The sequence below is a fragment of the Xenopus laevis genome, chromosome 9_10L (assembly GCF_017654675.1).
Source record: "Xenopus laevis strain J_2021 chromosome 9_10L, Xenopus_laevis_v10.1, whole genome shotgun sequence".
NCBI lineage: Eukaryota > Metazoa > Chordata > Amphibia > Anura > Pipidae > Xenopus > Xenopus laevis.
In genome coordinates, this window is record NC_054387.1 from 5,181,582 (window position 1) to 5,198,291 (window position 16,710).

At 47.8% G+C, this 16,710-nt stretch overlaps 2 protein-coding genes across 10 annotated transcripts in view; both read left to right on the forward strand.

Annotated features, from left to right (window-relative positions):
• ubtf.L (upstream binding transcription factor L homeolog) lies at positions 1 to 11,188 on the forward strand. Of its 7 annotated transcripts, none has more exons than XM_018234207.2 (21): positions 970 to 1,228; positions 1,303 to 1,309; positions 3,031 to 3,130; positions 3,254 to 3,429; positions 3,518 to 3,601; positions 3,692 to 3,847; positions 4,029 to 4,093; positions 4,236 to 4,356; positions 4,442 to 4,552; positions 4,729 to 4,862; positions 5,671 to 5,812; positions 6,130 to 6,171; positions 6,570 to 6,683; positions 6,822 to 6,953; positions 7,058 to 7,168; positions 7,269 to 7,357; positions 7,460 to 7,649; positions 8,550 to 8,597; positions 8,691 to 8,759; positions 9,436 to 9,573; positions 9,653 to 11,188. In XM_018234207.2, the coding sequence occupies exons 3-21, from the start codon at positions 3,073 to 3,075 to the stop codon at positions 9,770 to 9,772; spliced, it is 2,100 nt and encodes a 699-aa protein (XP_018089696.1). In that variant the 5' UTR covers positions 970 to 1,228; positions 1,303 to 1,309; positions 3,031 to 3,072; the 3' UTR covers positions 9,773 to 11,188.
• A 4,063-nt stretch (positions 11,189 to 15,251) lies between these two features.
• The window catches only part of atxn7l3.L (ataxin 7-like 3 L homeolog), an 11,177-nt gene continuing 9,718 nt past the window's right edge, over positions 15,252 to 16,710 (forward strand). For 2 of the 3 annotated variants that reach the window (XM_018234811.2, XM_018234813.2), the window contains exons 1-2: positions 15,252 to 15,402; positions 15,877 to 15,994. In XM_018234811.2, the coding sequence (XP_018090300.1) occupies positions 15,944 to 15,994 (51 nt within the window). In that variant the 5' untranslated portion in view covers positions 15,252 to 15,402; positions 15,877 to 15,943. Of the gene's footprint in view, positions 15,403 to 15,468; positions 15,706 to 15,876; positions 15,995 to 16,710 lie in introns of those variants that run through there. The other variant, XM_018234812.2, reaches the window with a different exon arrangement.

Consider the following 16,710-nt stretch of genomic DNA (forward strand, 5'->3'; position numbering starts at 1 on the left):
TCTCAGTCTCACATTCCCCGCACTGAGGCCCGAGTTGCGGGAGCTGCAGTTGAACAAGAGCCGGGAGGAGAGGAGGGTCGGGGCTCCGGGTGATGGAGGAATGAGGGAGGGAAGAGCCGGAGCGAGTTGCGGGGAGAGAGCGGAGGGGAAGGCAGTGGAGGCGGCAGGAGAGAGATGGAGGCGGGGGAAGTGCGAGTTCTCTGCGGGACTGGCTCTGAGTCCACGCCCGGGGCAGCGCTGCGGATCTGGCCGTCATTCAAGCGCCGCTTCCCGAGCCTCGATCACTGGAGGAGAAGGAGCCCGGGCTGAGTCCCAGTCAGTAGGTGGGTTAGTGGCAGCTCCACACTCGTCCCCCGGAGCTGGCGAGGCCCCCCTGCCGGGCTGTGTAGGAGCAGCAGTAGCGGGAGGAGGAGGAGGCGGCTCCCCTTGCTCAGTGTGCCCGGCTGCTGCTGCAGAGACGCTGGGCGGGGAGAAGGAACAGGCAGCGCCCCCCCTCCCCCGGAGCTCTCGCCATTACCCAGGGGCTGCCGCAGCCGCTTTGTCTCCCACATCCGGACCTGAACGTTCCCCGGGAGAGACAGCGGGTAAGCGGCGGGGAAATGATCGCCGGCAAATGCAGCAGCGCCCGGGGAGTTACAGGCGGCGAAGGGCGTAGCGCGCGGGGAAATGTCACCTCCACGTAGCGGCCGCGATCAGTCGGTGCTGCCGACAAACGTGCGCTTTTTCCCGGTCACTCGCGCGGCTTCCCCCGGTGCTACTGCCGCTCCGGTCTCACCCGGGGGAACACGAGCCTGTGAACTGGGACATCCCCGAGTTTCCCGCTGCGCCTCTCCCTCCCCCCGGCCTCTCGCTTGTTTGTGTCGGACACAGACTGCCAGTTCCGCGCTGGGGCTGCTGAGGTCGCTCTCCCCGACTCTCCGGCTCCTCCTCCCCCATTGGCCGGAAGGTGAGGCCCGGCGGCAGCAGCTGGAGACGAGGGAAGAGCCGCGGAGAGACACAGACGCTCCCGGGGGAAGCGGAGAGAGAGAGCGAGAGACACACAGAGGTGCTGCCCGGGGATCTGCGCGGATACAGTTTGGAGCAGAGAGAGGGGAGGCGGCCGGGAGCACGAGGTAGAGGCGGCCGGGGATCGGGTGTAAATTGCGGGGAAACGCGAGGGGGCGTCCGGCTGCTGCTCGAGCTGTGGGGCTTCCGGGCGCGACACGTGGACTTCCAGGGACTCGGGTGAGTAGACGGGAGGAGGAGGCTGCCGGGCTGGGTCACTGGGGAAGGAAAGACTCGTCCCCGGATTATAGACACAAGGGACTCGGTGTGAGCAAATAACGAGACGGGGAGAGTCGCGGCAGGTTCCCGGGCTGGATCGGCTGATGATTCATCGCTGCGCTCGCTCCTTCCGCCCAATCCGACACTCGATCATCCGCAGCACGAGCGACTCCCCCGGGGGAGGAATGGGCTGATCGGGCGGGGGAAGGAGCGGACTGTGGATAAAGGGAGAGTCCATGTGTCCGGGGGAGACAGGTCAGGCAGAGGGAAGTCTCCCGGGGGAGCGGATTCCCCACAGGTTGGAGGGACTGGCGGTCAGTTCCGGTTAGAGGAGCCGCTTGTGCCCGGGGGTCGCTAATTCCTCACTCGCCCCGTTACCGACACCGCCGCGCCCAACACAGACCCCCGGCTCCCAGCCAGTTCTTCCTCCCTTTGCGCCTGCTCTTTCCGGATCCCGTCCCCTCCCGGTGCTGGGCGGGTGCTACGGACAGAGGGAGCCCCCTGCAGGCAGCGCGGACACGTCGAGCCCCGGGGAGGGAAGTGTCACCTCAGGCAGGAGCCCCTCGGCTCTGACTACAACTTGCGCCGCTACTTTATATCCAGCTCTGCCCATAATCGGCTCCAGCTCAGGGGCGTCTGATCTCCCGCACCCGATATAATTCCCTGTGTGACACAATCTCATGTTACTGACGCCAAAATGTCTGACTGCTCCGCACATTCCTCCCCCATGTCTAGAATAGTACAGCCCGGCCTACTGCTGCACCACCGCGCGCCCCCTACTGGAATAGCCGCGAATTACTCGCATCTGCCCCTACTGACGTATACTGGAACTCTGAGTATCACTCATGTATTATAAGGGATAATGTACCCCCTACTGTACATGATAAGGATATTAGAAGTCACTGAGGGGTTGTTCTGTGACCATATAAAGACACAAGGCTGCAGGCTGAGTTATACAGGGAACTCTGAGTATCACTCATGTATTATAAGGGATAATGTACCCCCTACTGTAAATGATAAGGATATTAGAAGTCACTGAGGGGTTGTTCTGTGACCATATAAAGGCACAAGGCTGCAGGCTGAGTTATACAGGGAACTCTGAGTATCACTCATGTATTATAAGGGATCATGTACCCCCTACTGTAAATGATAAGGATATTAGAAGTCACTGAGGGGTTGTTCTGTGACCATATAAAGACACAAGGCTGCAGGCTGAGTTATACAGGGAACTCTGAGTATCACTCATGTATTATAAGGGATAATGTACCCCCTACTGTAAATGATAAGGATATAAGAAGTCACTGAGGGGTTGTTCTGTGACCATATAAAGGCACAAGGCTGCAGGCTGAGTTATATAGGGAACTCTGAGTATCACTCATGTATTATAAGGGATAATGTACCCCCTACTGTAAATGATAAGGATATTAGAAGTCACTGAGGGGTCGTTCTGTGACCATATAAAGGCACAAGGCTGCAGGCTGAGTTATACAGGGAACTCTGAGTATCACTCATGTATTATAAGGGATAATGTACCCCCTACTGTAAATGATAAGGATATTAAAAGCCACTGATTCTGTGATCATATAAAGACACAAGACAGCAGGTCAACAGCAGTAACACTATTTCTTATAAAACACAATTTCAACAAACTACCCTTAAATAAACCATAATTCTATATACTCCACATTGATTTTCTACTGACAAAATAAGAGAGTACATGTGCCTATAGTAGTACCGAGTATCATGTTTGTCTCCTCTCTTGTTGCAGAGAGTCTCTCAGACTGGTGTTAAGGGTTTGCCCAGTGTAGGATGAACGGAGCAGCTGGTGGTGTCACACAAGCAAAAATGACGGCCCCAAAAGATCAAGGTAAGGCCACGAAAGAGACTAAGATCTAGACCCTCCCCTTCTTCTTGCTCAGTAGCCCCGTTATGTCTCTGGGGGTGCCCTTTCCCATTACACTCAGTCCATTTCACTCTCTCCCCCCCCCAGACCCATGGTCCCAGGATGAAATGTTGACTCTCATACAAACCATGAAGACCCTCCTGCCCAGCCAGGACAACTCCAAGTTCAAGACCACAGAGTCCCACCTGGACTGGAACAAGTTGGCCTTCAAGAACTATTCCGGTTCCATGTGTCGCCAGAAGTGGATGGAAATCTCCAATGAGGTACAGTGGGGGCAACTTCAGTCTTACCCCCATTATTTCTCAGTCTAGGGCAAGATATGAGCTTTGTGGGTTTTTTTCTTTCTAACAGGTCAGGAAGTTCCGGACTCTCTCGGAGTTGATCCTGGATGCGGAGGAACATGTGAGACATCCATACAAAGGCAAAAAGCTGAAGGTAACGATATGGGCTCCGTTGGGTTTGGAATTGTAGCCATAGCAACATGAATGACATGTACTAATGACGTATTCACCCCAACCCTCTCAGAAACACCCCGAGTTTCCCAAGAAGCCACTCACCCCTTACTTCCGCTTTTTCATGGAGAAGAGAGCTAAATATGCAAAGCTGCACCCCGAAATGAGTAATCTGGATCTCACTAAGATTCTGTCCAAAAAGTACAAAGAGCTGCCAGAGAAGAAAAAGGTGGGTGACGAGCTGAGTCGGGTGGGGGGGGGGCAGCGGACAACTAAAAGAATGTAGGAAAGTTGCACGAGGGAAGATGTTGGATAGGGAGACGAGGTCTAAGTGGATGGAGGGGGTGGGGGGTCTAACAAATTCTAAGAGTGAAGACCAGTGTTGCCTGATGATTCTCTTTCTTCTCCAGATGAAATACATCCAGGACTTCCAAAGAGAGAAGCTGGAGTTTGAGAGGAACCTGGCTCGATTCAGGTAACTGTCCTTGTGTGTGTGTTCAGGAACGGAGAAATAGTAGTAGGGAACAACGCCCGTCTTACTTCTTATTGCCTTGTGTTGCGGAATGGAGAAATAGTAGCAGGGAATAACGCCCGTCTTACTTCTTATTGCCCTGTAGGGAGGAGCATCCTGATCTCATGCAAAATCCAAAGAAGTCTGATGTCCCGGAGAAGCCCAAGACCCCTCAGCAGCTGTGGTACAACCACGAGAGGAAGGTCTACCTGAAACTGCATGCAGATGTGAGTGTATAATGGGGCTCATCACTGTAGGAGGTGGGAGAATGGGGGTGATATCATACTTGTAACCCCACTGCTGGGATTTCAGGCCAGCACTAAAGACGTGAAGGACGCATTAGGGAAGCAGTGGTCCCAGTTGACTGATAAAAAGCGCCTGAAATGGATCCATAAGGCCCTGGAGCAACGCAAGCAATATGAGGTGAGTACACGCTCAGGCTATGGCCTTCAGCAATGTAGAGCTGACGTCTATCTCAGGGCCATTGGTCCTAGTCTAGAAATTATTTTGGCTCCTCCTTCATCTAAGGACCTGCCAAACTTCCATGGTGTAACTGCTCTGCTACATAACCCACTGTCATGTTGCTCTTCTACCAACAGGGCATAATGAGGGAATACATGCAGAAGCACCCAGAACTCAACATCGCAGAAGAGGGCATCACTCGCTCAACTCTCACCAAGGCTGAGCGCCAGCTGAAGGACAAGTTTGATGGCCGGCCAACCAAGCCTCCACCGTAAGTGTGTGAATGATTGTGGACGTTTACCAATCTTACTACTATGTGTATAGGAACATTCATCTCTATAGATACTGTGGACCTCAAATTCCAGTATGCTTTCCGCTTGATGGTTGTAGTTCTGCAGCATCTGGACAATCATTTAAAGGGTTTCTATCATGATTTGTGTGTAGGTGCATCTCAGGACTGCTTTCTGGCAGGCTGTTGTTTCTCCTACTGAATGTGTCTCAGAGGGACCTGGATTTTACTATTGAGTGTTGTTCTTAGATCTACCAGGCAGCTGTTATCTTGTGTTAGGGAGCTGTTATCTGGTTACCCCCCCCATTGTTCTGGTGTTAGGCTGCTGGGGGGGAAAGGGGGGGGTGATATGACTCCAATTTGCAGTACAGCAGTAAAGAGTGACTGAATTTTATCAGAGCACAAGTCACATGACTGGGGGCACCTGGGAAACAATATGACAATATGTCTAGCCCCATATCAGATTTCAAAATTAAATATAAAAAAGCTGTTTGCTCTTTTGAGAAACTGATTTCAGTGTAGAATTCTGCTGGAGTAGCACTTTTAAATGATGCACTTTGAAAGAAACATGTTTTCCCATGGCTGTATCCCTGTAAGGAACGAAGAAGATCCACGAGGAAGCAGATTGCAGTGTGGGGATACAACTAGGAACCTTTAAGTGAAGTAGCTGTGAATGCAATATGAGTACAAGCTGATGACCTAAATCTGCATCACGATTGGCTGACCTGTGATTTGGGTAGATCTAAATCTCGGCATGACTCGGAATCTCGCTGCTTTTCATTCCCCTTAGGAACAGTTACTCCATGTACTGTGCAGAACTGATGGCCAACATGAAGGACGTTCCCAGCACAGAGCGCATGGTCCTCTGCAGCCAAAGGTGGAAGCTGCTCTCCCAGAAGGAGAAGGACGCCTACAACAAGAAGTGCGAGCAGGTGATGTACCTAATGAGCCCCTCGCTCTCCTTGAGCTATTGACATTGGATTTTAGCTGAACTAGTGGGTTTGGTCTTAACCTTGCTACAACTTTTTGCTTTGCATGGTCTCTAGACACAATGTGTTGCTCATCCTCCACCCACTATCACTAGGCCAGTCTCTGATTATGTAAGGCTCTTCTAAGGTTGTCAGGAGGACTCTGGGGTGAGGTGAAGAGGGGTCTGGGACTGAGAGGCACCTGGAGAATCGGAAAACCGTGTTTGTAACAATTTTAGGAACATCCATTCAGCTGAACCCACTCTCTCTTATTTCTGCAGAGAAAGAAAGACTATGAAGTGGAGTTGATGCGTTTCCTTGAGGTAAGTCCTTCTCACCTTCTATGAGGATGTATGTATTTAAAGAGTTAAAGTATGACTCTGTGGGGCTAATTCTACTAAGGCTGGGTCAGTTTCCTCCAGCGCCATCACCTGTATCAGCCAATCAGAGATTTACTTTTTTCATCCTACCCCAGAGAAGACTGATCAGAACCAACTGCTTATTGTTTGCTTTGGGTGATTGTACTGGTACAGACTTGTCCCAGTGTTGCTTAATGATTCCCACTGTATCATGAGAACTCGCCTGTTCAGTATAGTCAGAGAGGTTTGGTTGGACAGTGATCCCTGCTCCAAAGCAAAACGAGCCAATAAGAATGAAGTTTGATAAAGTGATGTTAATCTATAGAGGTGTTTGACATGTCTCCTTCCTGCATGTGTTTCAGAGTCTCCCAGAAGAGGAGCAGCAGAGGGTTCTGGCTGAAGAAAAGATGGTGGGTATGCATAGAAAAAGAACTAACACCGCAGCATCAAAGATGGCCACCCAGAATGCTGCAAAGGTGACATTTGTTGCGTCACTCTAAGGGTCACCAAGCATGTTCCACCGAGACCTGATCACAATTAAAGCTGTCTAGTGCTGATTTGTTACTGTAGTTGGATAATCCATGTTTATTTTTAATGTGTGCTCGGCTGAGCAGGTAAGGAGCAGATCTGGACAGGCCGACAAGAAGAAAGCAGCAGATGAGAGGGCCAAACTCCCGGAGACTCCCAAAACCGCCGAAGAAATCTGGCAACAAAGCGTGATTGGAGACTATCTTGCTCGCTTCAAGGTACAGGAGGAAACGTGAATGACTGAGCAAAGATGCGCTTGCTTTTGTTTTGTCTCACCTCGTTTATATTGTCGTTTTTTCCATCTCCGTCTGTCCTCGTTCAGAATGACCGCGCTAAAGCCCTGAAGAGCATGGAGGGCACGTGGCTAAATATGGAGAAAAAGGAGAAAATCATGTGGATAAAGAAGGCAGCAGAGGACCAGAAACGCTATGAGGTAGCCTGCTCTTCCACTACCAGAATCCTCTAAATAGCCATACAGTGTGGTTGCCCGATGGATGATTAAATTATGCTTATGTTATGCGCTCCTTCTTTAGAGAGAACTAAGTGATATGCGTGCCACTCCGACCCCAACGACAGCAGGAAAGAAGGTCAAGTTCCTGGGAGAACCCAAGAAAGCACCCATGTGAGTATAGTCCGTCCTTAGTCATCTCTTCCAGGTATTCTGTACTGCAACGTTCCACTTCTTTATGCTGTTCTTCTCTTGTCTTCCTCCCAACAACATTAGGAATGGCTACCAGAAGTTCTCCCAGGAGCTCCTGTCCAACGGAGAACTCAACCACCTCCCCCTTAAGGAACGTATGGTAGAAATTGGAAGCCGGTGGCACAGGATTTCTCCCTCTCAGAAGGACTATTACAAGAAGCTGGCAGAGGACCAACAGAGGGTCTATCGTACTCAGTTTGACACCTGGATGAAGGTGGGCAATGCTTCGAGGGCATCCACAATATTTTTGTTTCGTTTCCCTAGAGCCCGATGGACAAAAGAATCTCCAACCTGTCTAGATATAGAACTTTCTTTATTCTAATCTTCTTCTATTCATGGGAGCATCTAGCCTGCCTTGAGGTATAAAGTACATGGGTGGCCCAAAAATGCTGGCTGGGGAACTCTTGTTTTAGTTTAAAGGGATACCATGGGAAAAGCAAGTGCTGCTCCAGCAGAATTCTGCACTGAAATCCGTTTCTCGAAAGAGCAGACAGATTTTTTTATATTTCATTTTGAAATCTGACATGGGGCTAGACATTTTGAAAGTTTCCCAGCTGCCCCCAGTCACGTGACTTGTGCTCTGATAAACTTCAGTCACTCTTTACTGCTGTACTGCAAGTTGGAGTAATATGACCCCTGCAGCCTAACAACAGAACAATGGGAAGGTAACCAGATAGCAGCTCCTTAACACAAGATAACAGCTGCCTGGTAGATCTAAGAACAACACTCAATAGTAAAATCCAGGTCCCACTGAGACACATTCAGTTACATTGAGTAGGAGAAACAACAGCCTGCCAGAAAGCAGTTCCATCCTAAAGTGCTGGCTCTTTCTGAAAGCACATGGACCAGGCAAAATGACCCGAGATGCACCTACACACCAATATTACAACTAAATACACTTGCTGGTTCAGGAATGACATTTTATATTATAGAATGAATTATTTGCAGTGCAGTTTTTGGAAATAAAAACGACATCATAAATATCATGACAGAATCCCTTTAACTTATTAGGCAGCCAGCAGATTCGGGAGGCAGGTTTCTAGAAGAAGCCCCTAAAACACCAGCCATTTGCCTACTCCTAACGGCAACCCTTCCATTCTCATTTCGTTTATAGGGTTTATCGTCACAAGACCGGGCAGCATACAAGGAACAGAATTCAAATGTAAGTGAGGTCTGAGGGAGGGGGATTGAGGATGTAATATAAGACCTTCAAATATCAACCTAAATATAATTATTATTTTTTTGTGTGTGGCAGAAACGCAAAAGTACAGCGAAAATACAGGTTCCCGTCGCGAAACCCAAATTAGTAGCTCAGAGCAAATCGGTGAGTATTTGTAATTCTTATGCGATATACCTGATGAAATACCAAAGATCACCTAAAACTAAAAAGGATACTATCCTTATTAATAGTACTTATTAATAATACCATTTAATCCTTTGAGTGCTGAGGGGGCTCATTTATTATTACTGGACATTTCTGCCCCTGGGCAGTAACCCATATCAACCAATCAAGTGTTTGCTTGAAAAGTGCAGCAGGTTGAAAAGTGGCACTTGCTATGGGCTACTGTCCAGCTGTCGGCATTGGCCCACATTGTTACATAGATCAAAAAGAAACCCAAAACCATAGAATCTAAAGCATTGGCACATTGGTATTTTGTAATATGGATGGTTGGAGCGATGCCCCGAATCCAGGATTTGGTTTGGGAGTCGTCCAGGATTGGTCCGAATCCTTGTCTGGCCGAACCGAATCTGCATATGCAAAATAAGGGACGGGAAGGGAAATCACGTAACTTTTTATCTCAAAACAAGGAATTTGAAATGTTTTTTTTTCCCCTTCCTTTCCCTAATTTACATACGCAAATTAGGATTCGGGTTTGGCCAAGTCTTTCATTAAGGATTCGGCCGAACTCCAAATAGTGGATTCGGCGCATTCCCTAGATGGTTGGCATGTAAAGGAAAGAATAAGTTAATTCTCTTACCTTATTGCTGCCTTATTGTAGGATGATGATGACGAAGATGATGATGACGACGAGGATGAAGACGATGATGACGACGAGGATGAAGATAAGGAGGACTCGTCTGAAGATGGAGACTCTTCAGAGTCTAGCAGTGATGAGGACAGTGAGGATGGAGAAGAGGTGAGTAATATTCAGGAGGTTTGGAAGCTCCTAGAACAACACTCCGTTCCTGACCCACATTCCTGCTCTCCTCCCGCAGAACGAAGACGAAGAAGGCGAGGAGGACGAGGATGAAGAAGAGGACGACGATGACAACGAATCGGGATCCAGCTCTTCTTCCTCCTCTTCTGCAGACTCTTCAGACTCGGACTCTAACTGAAGACAAGAAAATTTCAATCGGACTTTGGGGGGCGGCTTCAGAAATACAAAAAAAAAAAAGGAGGGGCAAACAATTGTTACCCTTTTCAGGGCTGTTAGGGTTTATTCTAGTATGGCTTGGAATCTTTGCCGCCATGTTTGTAGGGGCGGCTTTACAGGGTCACGTTGTTAGGAGATGGAGGGCACGTTTGCTTTCGAGGGGCAAGAGGGGATCTCCTCTGGTGCCGTATTGTCACCCATTATTCCCGTTCTCTGTATAGTAACGTTCTCAGTACTGTTTTCGGTTATTGGACTCCCGTAGTTATGCCCCCTCCCTTCTATGTCTTCCTATGTGTGGCACCTTTTTATAGCACTCTCCTACTATAACCAGCACTCTCACCTGTACCAAGTCTGTCTCCCTTCTTTAGCTGCCCAATTCATTCATTTGTTCAATTGAGATCCAAACGTGGTTCTGTTTGATATCCCCACGGACAATATGGAGTTGCCTCTGCTTTGCCATTTGCATATAGTCTGACCCACTCAGCTTCCCGTTATGTTCTGGTCTATATCGGGCCTTGTCCTTTCTATCATTCCCGTTTTCTTTCCATAATCTCGTATAGTAACCCCGCAGTTTAAATGTCATTCTGTCCTTCCAGCGTCCGTACCAATGGCCGACATCGTGATGGCAGGAATAGATGGTTAATATCACTTCTACTCTGTAATATATGTGGACAGCCTCTATGTAATATAATTGTGGGAGGAGCTATGGCATGTTTTGGGAGGGGGTGTAACCCATATATAGGCAGTCACATGGCAGGAAGACACTCTACACTGTAGAGATGGCCCCCCCCCCAAAAGAAAAACAAAAACTTTTTTTTTTTTTTTTTGCGGGCAGGTGGGCTGTTTAATTTTTTATTTTGCTTGTACCTAAAACAATGTTGTATTTTAGCAGACCTGTTTTAGTATCTCTCTTTTTTTGTTTTTTCCTCTCAAAAATAACTTTTTTTTTCTGTTTAAAAAAAAAAACATTTTCTTTTGATATTGTTTCTCTTTTTGGGGAAATGTAGATTCTTACGGTGTGATACGAACGCACGGTGAGAGGTTAAAAAAACCCTTTTAGTGCATTTTCAGCACTGCGGAAAAAAAAAATAGGACGTGAGCCGTGTTACAAAAAAGAAATTTTTTTTCCTTTTTTTTTTTCTCCCTGTATCGATGATATTTAAAAAGACAAAAAGCGCTTTTTTTGTAGTTTAAAATTTAAAAATGACCAAAAAAAAAAAAAACTGAAAAAAAATGTGTTTTGTAACATCCGTTGATTTAGTGTAGGCAGTTTTCGGAATTGCGTGCGTTCTCATTTTTGTTTTGTAAAAAGAGGGCGGGTGGGGAGAGGTTTTTCTGTTCAGTACTCTGGAAAATAAAAAGAGAACTTTAGGGAAAATACATGGACTGTTTCATTTCTTTCATCAACAAAAAGAGGAGTCTCAAAAGGCTCTGTGGTTAACTTACAGGGGTACCCAGGGTACATATAAGCACTCACCCCAAATCTCCCCCTAACTGACCTTCAGACTGGTCCCCCTTAGCTCATAACAAGGTTACAGATATATAGAAACATTGGGGTGTCACCCTGCTATAGTTCCAGTGGTACCCAGGGTACAAATAAACACTCACCCCAAATCTCCCCCTAACTGACCTTCAGGCTGGGCCCCCTTAGCTCATAACAAGGTTACAGATATATAGAAACATTGGGGTGTCACCGGCTATAGTTCCAGGGGTACCCAGGGTACAAATAAGCTCTCACCCCAAATCTCCCCCTAACTGACCTTCAGACTGGGCCCCCTTAGCTCATAACAAGGTTACAGATATACAGAAACATTGGGGTGTCACCCTGCTATAGTTCCAGGGGTACCCAGGGTACAAATAAGTACTCACCCCAAATCTCCCCCTAACTGGCCTTCAGACTGGGCCCCCTTAGCTCATAACAAGGTTACAGATACATAGAAACATTGGGGTAACAGTCACCCTGCTATAGTTCCAGGGGTACCCAGGGTACATATAAGCACTCACCCCAAATCTCCCCCTAACTGACCTTCAGACTGGTCCCCCTTAGCTCATAACAAGGTTACAGATATATAGAAACATTGGGGTGTCACCCTGCTATAGTTCCAGTGGTACCCAGGGTACAAATAAACACTCACCCCAAATCTCCCCCTAACTGGCCTTCAGACTGGGCCCCCTTAGCTCATAACAAGGTTACAGATATATAGAAACATTGGGGTGTCACCGGCTATAGTTCCAGGGGTACCCAGGGTACAAATAAGCTCTCACCCCAAATCTCCCCCTAACTGAACTTCAGACTGGGCCCCCTTAGCTCATAACAAGGTTACAGATATACAGAAACATTGGGGTGTCACCCTGCTATAGTTCCAGGGGTACCCAGGGTACAAATAAGTACTCACCCCAAATCTCCCCCTAACTGGCCTTCAGACTGGGCCCCCTTAGCTCATAACAAGGTTACAGATACATAGAAACATTGGGGTAACAGTCACCCTGCTATAGTTCCAGAGGTACCCAGGGTACAAATAAACACTCACCCCAAATCTCCCCCTAACTGGCCTTCAGACTGGGCCCCCTTAGCTCATAACAAGGTTACAGATATATAGAAACATTGGGGTAACAGTCACCCTGCTATAGTTCCAGGGTACAAATAAGCACTCACCCTAACTGGCCTTCAGACTGAGCCCCTTAGCTCATAACTAGTTCCAGGGTACAAATAAGCACTCACCCCAAATCTCCCCCTAAATGGACTTCAGACTGGGCCCCCTTAGCTCATAACAAGGTTACAGATATATAGAAACATTGGGGTAACAGTCATCCTGCTATAGTTCCAGGGGTACCCAGGGCACAAATAAACACTCACCCCAAATCTCCCCCTAAATGGACTTCAGACTGGGCCCCCTTAGCTCATAACAAGGTTACAGATATATAGAAACATTGTGGTGTCACCCTGCTATAGTTCCAGAGGTACCCAGAGCACAAAGAAGCATTTACCCTAAATTGCACCCTAACTGGCCTTGAGGCTGGACCCCACTGAGGGTGAGTTAGGGTAAAATATAGTGGTGAATGAGTAGTAGTTAGTAAAGCAGCCAGAGGCTCCAGCCAGGAAGAGTCAGTACATGTCAGTATAGGGGCTCAAGGGGTCAGGCTCAGGAATAGGAGATTCATGGAATAACACAACACTTTACCTAGTGCTGAGGACTTCATTTGCCAATCCACAACTACTACATCTAGGGTGCTGTGAACTCTACAACTGTGTGACCCTTATCATCCGGAGTATCCCAAGCATTAACTGACTTGATTTATTCACCCTAAAACATTTGTGTAACATCCAATAATAAAAAGTGAAAGGTTTATATTAAAGTGGACCTGTCACCCAGACCCGTCGGCACGGGTCTATAAAAGTAACCCGTAAATTGGGCGTGGGCTGAGGGAGGGCAGGTTAGGGTCGGGAAAAACCCGACATCACTAGTGTAAATTCAGTGTGGTTAATCCCCTACCTCCAACAGTGCAGAAAAGGGCCACCCAGGCAGGACTTGAATTCAAAACTGGCCCTGGCGTATCAAGTACACAGAGGCCCAAACAGCCCGATCAGTACATACCTCCCAACATTTTGGAAGTAAAAAGAGGGACAAAAAAATTTTTTCCGCACGTAGCGAAGCAATTTTTTGAACACACCCCTTTCTGTGACCACACCCCCTAATTACCATGTTTGTTTTACAAAATTTGGCAGGTTATGAAAGTTTTCAAATATTTCTCCTTATCTAAACTGTGTTTTTGTGTCTCAAAATTGTTACAAAGTATCTTATTTGCACCTGTTAGCTGTTCTGGGCTCTCTGCTAAAAGCCAATTAAGTGAGAAACTTTGTTTCTTTTTCTGGCTGTTCAGTGCATAGAAAAGAGGGACTTTCCAGTAAAATGAGGGACTGTGGGTTGAGCTGTCAAAAGAGGGACTGTCCCTCTGAAAAAGGGTCAGTTGGGAGGTATGTCAGTGGTGTAACTGGATATCACTGGGCCCCACAGCAAATTGTTTTTCAGGCCCCCAAAATGTCTAGAGGTTGACTTGTTTTATCAATATTTATTGAAACTGTACATGAATTATGGTCTCATGGGGCCCCTATATCTCCTGGGCCATAATTCATATACAGTTTCAATAGATATTGGTAACACAAGTCAATCTCCCGGGCATGAAGGGGGGCCGGCAGTGCTGTAGTTTAGAAAGAGCCGGGCCCCCCTTGCCAGCGCCGAAGCTCTGCGGCCAGTTGAACAGCCGAAAATGAGGAAGTGCCGAAAAGCCGAACTCCCGAAGCGGCGAAAAGACCCGAAGTTACGAAAACAGACAAAATTGAAGTCCTGAAGTGGCGAAAAGACCCAAACTCACGAAGTTGAAGTCCTGAAGCCAAGAGTTCAATTCTACTGAACACCAATGTGGGTTTATTTTTAATCCCCTGGCCACCAATGTATTATTTTAATATTCTATAGGCCCCTGCCACCAATGCTTTTTTTAAAAAAAAATTTTTTGGGGCCCCAATTTTTTTTAACTTGTAAGGGGGGCCCCGGCACCAATGTTTTTTTTTAAAAAAAAACTATATATGGGGGGCCCTGTTGCCAATGTTTTTTTTTTTTTAATTTATAAGGGGCCCTGACCATCAATAGCTTTTTATAACTTGTGTGTGTGTGTGGGGGGGGGGTTACTTTTTAGCGCTGATGTCTGTGTGGTCTTTTAACTGTGATGTGGAGTGGGCGAGGTCTGGGGCGGGGCTTGGGCACCAGGGTGGGTGGGCACCCGGGTGGGTGGGCCAGTGGGTGGGCCCAGTGATTTCTAATGGCGGCCCTGCCCAGTAATATGTAGAGCAGCCCCTCATGTTGCCAGGCCAGACCAGGACACGCCCAAGTGCCAGTTGCTTGACAGGGAGTTGAAAGTGGCACAGAGGAGTCTGAACAAGACCAATTAAGGGACATTATACCACTAAGAAAAGCCATAGGTGTTCCTCAGGGTCTAGTAACCCATAGCAACCGGTTAGTAAGTGACAGGACCCGGTTGCGTCAAAGCAAATTGCTTTCTGGCTGTGATTATTTTACTAGAACAGTTGTGTGTGTGTATTGGGGCGTTAGCATGTAAACGCCACTGGGCCAGGCACTGAATAATGTATCAAATACTTCCTACCCGTCACTCTCTGTCCATTTAGCATCAACAATGAATAATAACGCCATTTCTGTCAGCAAGCATCACACCTGAGCGCCCGGCTCTGTCGCCATGACAATATACTATTAAACCCGCCCACCGCGCCTCCTGATAGGCGCTTCCCTTGCGCTCTCAGCCCTAAGCGCTTTCTGATTCGCGCCTGCGTTTCCGGTCTTGTCTCTGTTTTGGATTGGCTCAGACTCGCATTGTGTCTCTCGAGATTGATTGGTCAGTCGACTCCCTCCCCTTGTAGGTTCGATTCAACTCGCAATGACAGATGACTGCCACGCCCAACATGGGAGAGGGGGCTGGCTCGATGTTTTCCGCCGGCGATTGAGATTGCCTGGCTCAGTAAAATGGCGGCCGGTGCTGCGGAGATGGGAGAGAGAGTGTGCATCATGTGTGGCTGTTTGTGTATGTATGGAGTAAGACATTTTGCAGGGCCGTGTAGGGAATGGGCGGCCCCGCCTTCTCTCCGTGCTTAAAGGTTTCCTTGGGCGCCCCTGTTGCTTGTAAATGACTATAGTGCTGAGGCATGCTGGGAAATGACAGCCTATAGTACCGAGGCATGCTGGGAAATGATAGGCTGCAGTGCTGAGGCATGCTGGGAAATGATAGGCTGCAGTACTGAGGCATGCTGGGAAATGTAGTTTATGAACAAAAGGCCATAAGTTGCAGTCATTGCTTTGTGTGGCTGGAGCTATACAGTCACAACATGTGAGGGTTAATTCATTTCTACTGATTTATATTGATTTATCCCTCTTTATTTATATAGTGTCTGATATCTGCTCACAATCACACTGGAACTGCCTGTGTCTCATTCACTCCCCTGCAGATTCATATTCTATATATTTTCTATCTAATAACCTGATTGTCTGTGTCTTATAGGTCCAGCCATGGGCGGCCGCCCTTTCTATGCCTGAGTGGCCTCTCCTCGTTCCTGTAGCGCCTGCCAATGAAAATGGAAGACATGTCTCTGTCTGGCCTGGATAACAGCAAACTGGAGGTAAGGTGCGCCGTTGCAGTAAAGCAAGGTGCTACATAAATAAAGACGTTGCTAGTGGTTATTACGGGATCTTATTCGTGTGGTTTTCTCCCGACGGGACTTTTCAACCTGCCCAGTCAGTGTCTCCTTGATATCGATTGGGCAGGCAGTTTGATATCGATTGGGCAGGACTGAGCCAACAGTTTTAATTGGCCTGTGTATGGTTTCAGTGTGAATATCTATATATCTGTCATCTATTATCCAGAAAGCTCCAAATTACAGGAAGGCAATCTCCTAGTGATGTGCAGGTCGGGCTTTTCCCGCCCGACTTCCGGGTTCCTATTATAGACCTGCCCTGCGGGCGACATCACAAAAGGGCGGGGTAAGAGGCGCACGTTTATAAAAGCTCAACCTGGAAGTCGTAAGGTCGGAAAGGCGTGTGCGAGGTCGGCCCAAACCCACCCGCCGGCCCACACATCACTACTGTCTACCCTGACTCCATCTTAATTAGGGATGCACCGAATCCACTATTTTGCATTCGGCTGAACCCCCGAATCCTTCGCGAAAGACTTGGCCAAATACCGAATGGAATCCGAACCCTAATTTGCATATGCAAATTAGGGGTGGGAAGCGGAAAGCATTTTTTACTTCCTTGTTTTCTGACAAAAAGTCACACAATTTCCCTCCCACTACTAATTTGCATCTTGCATTTGGTTTGGTCAAGCAGAAGGATTCGG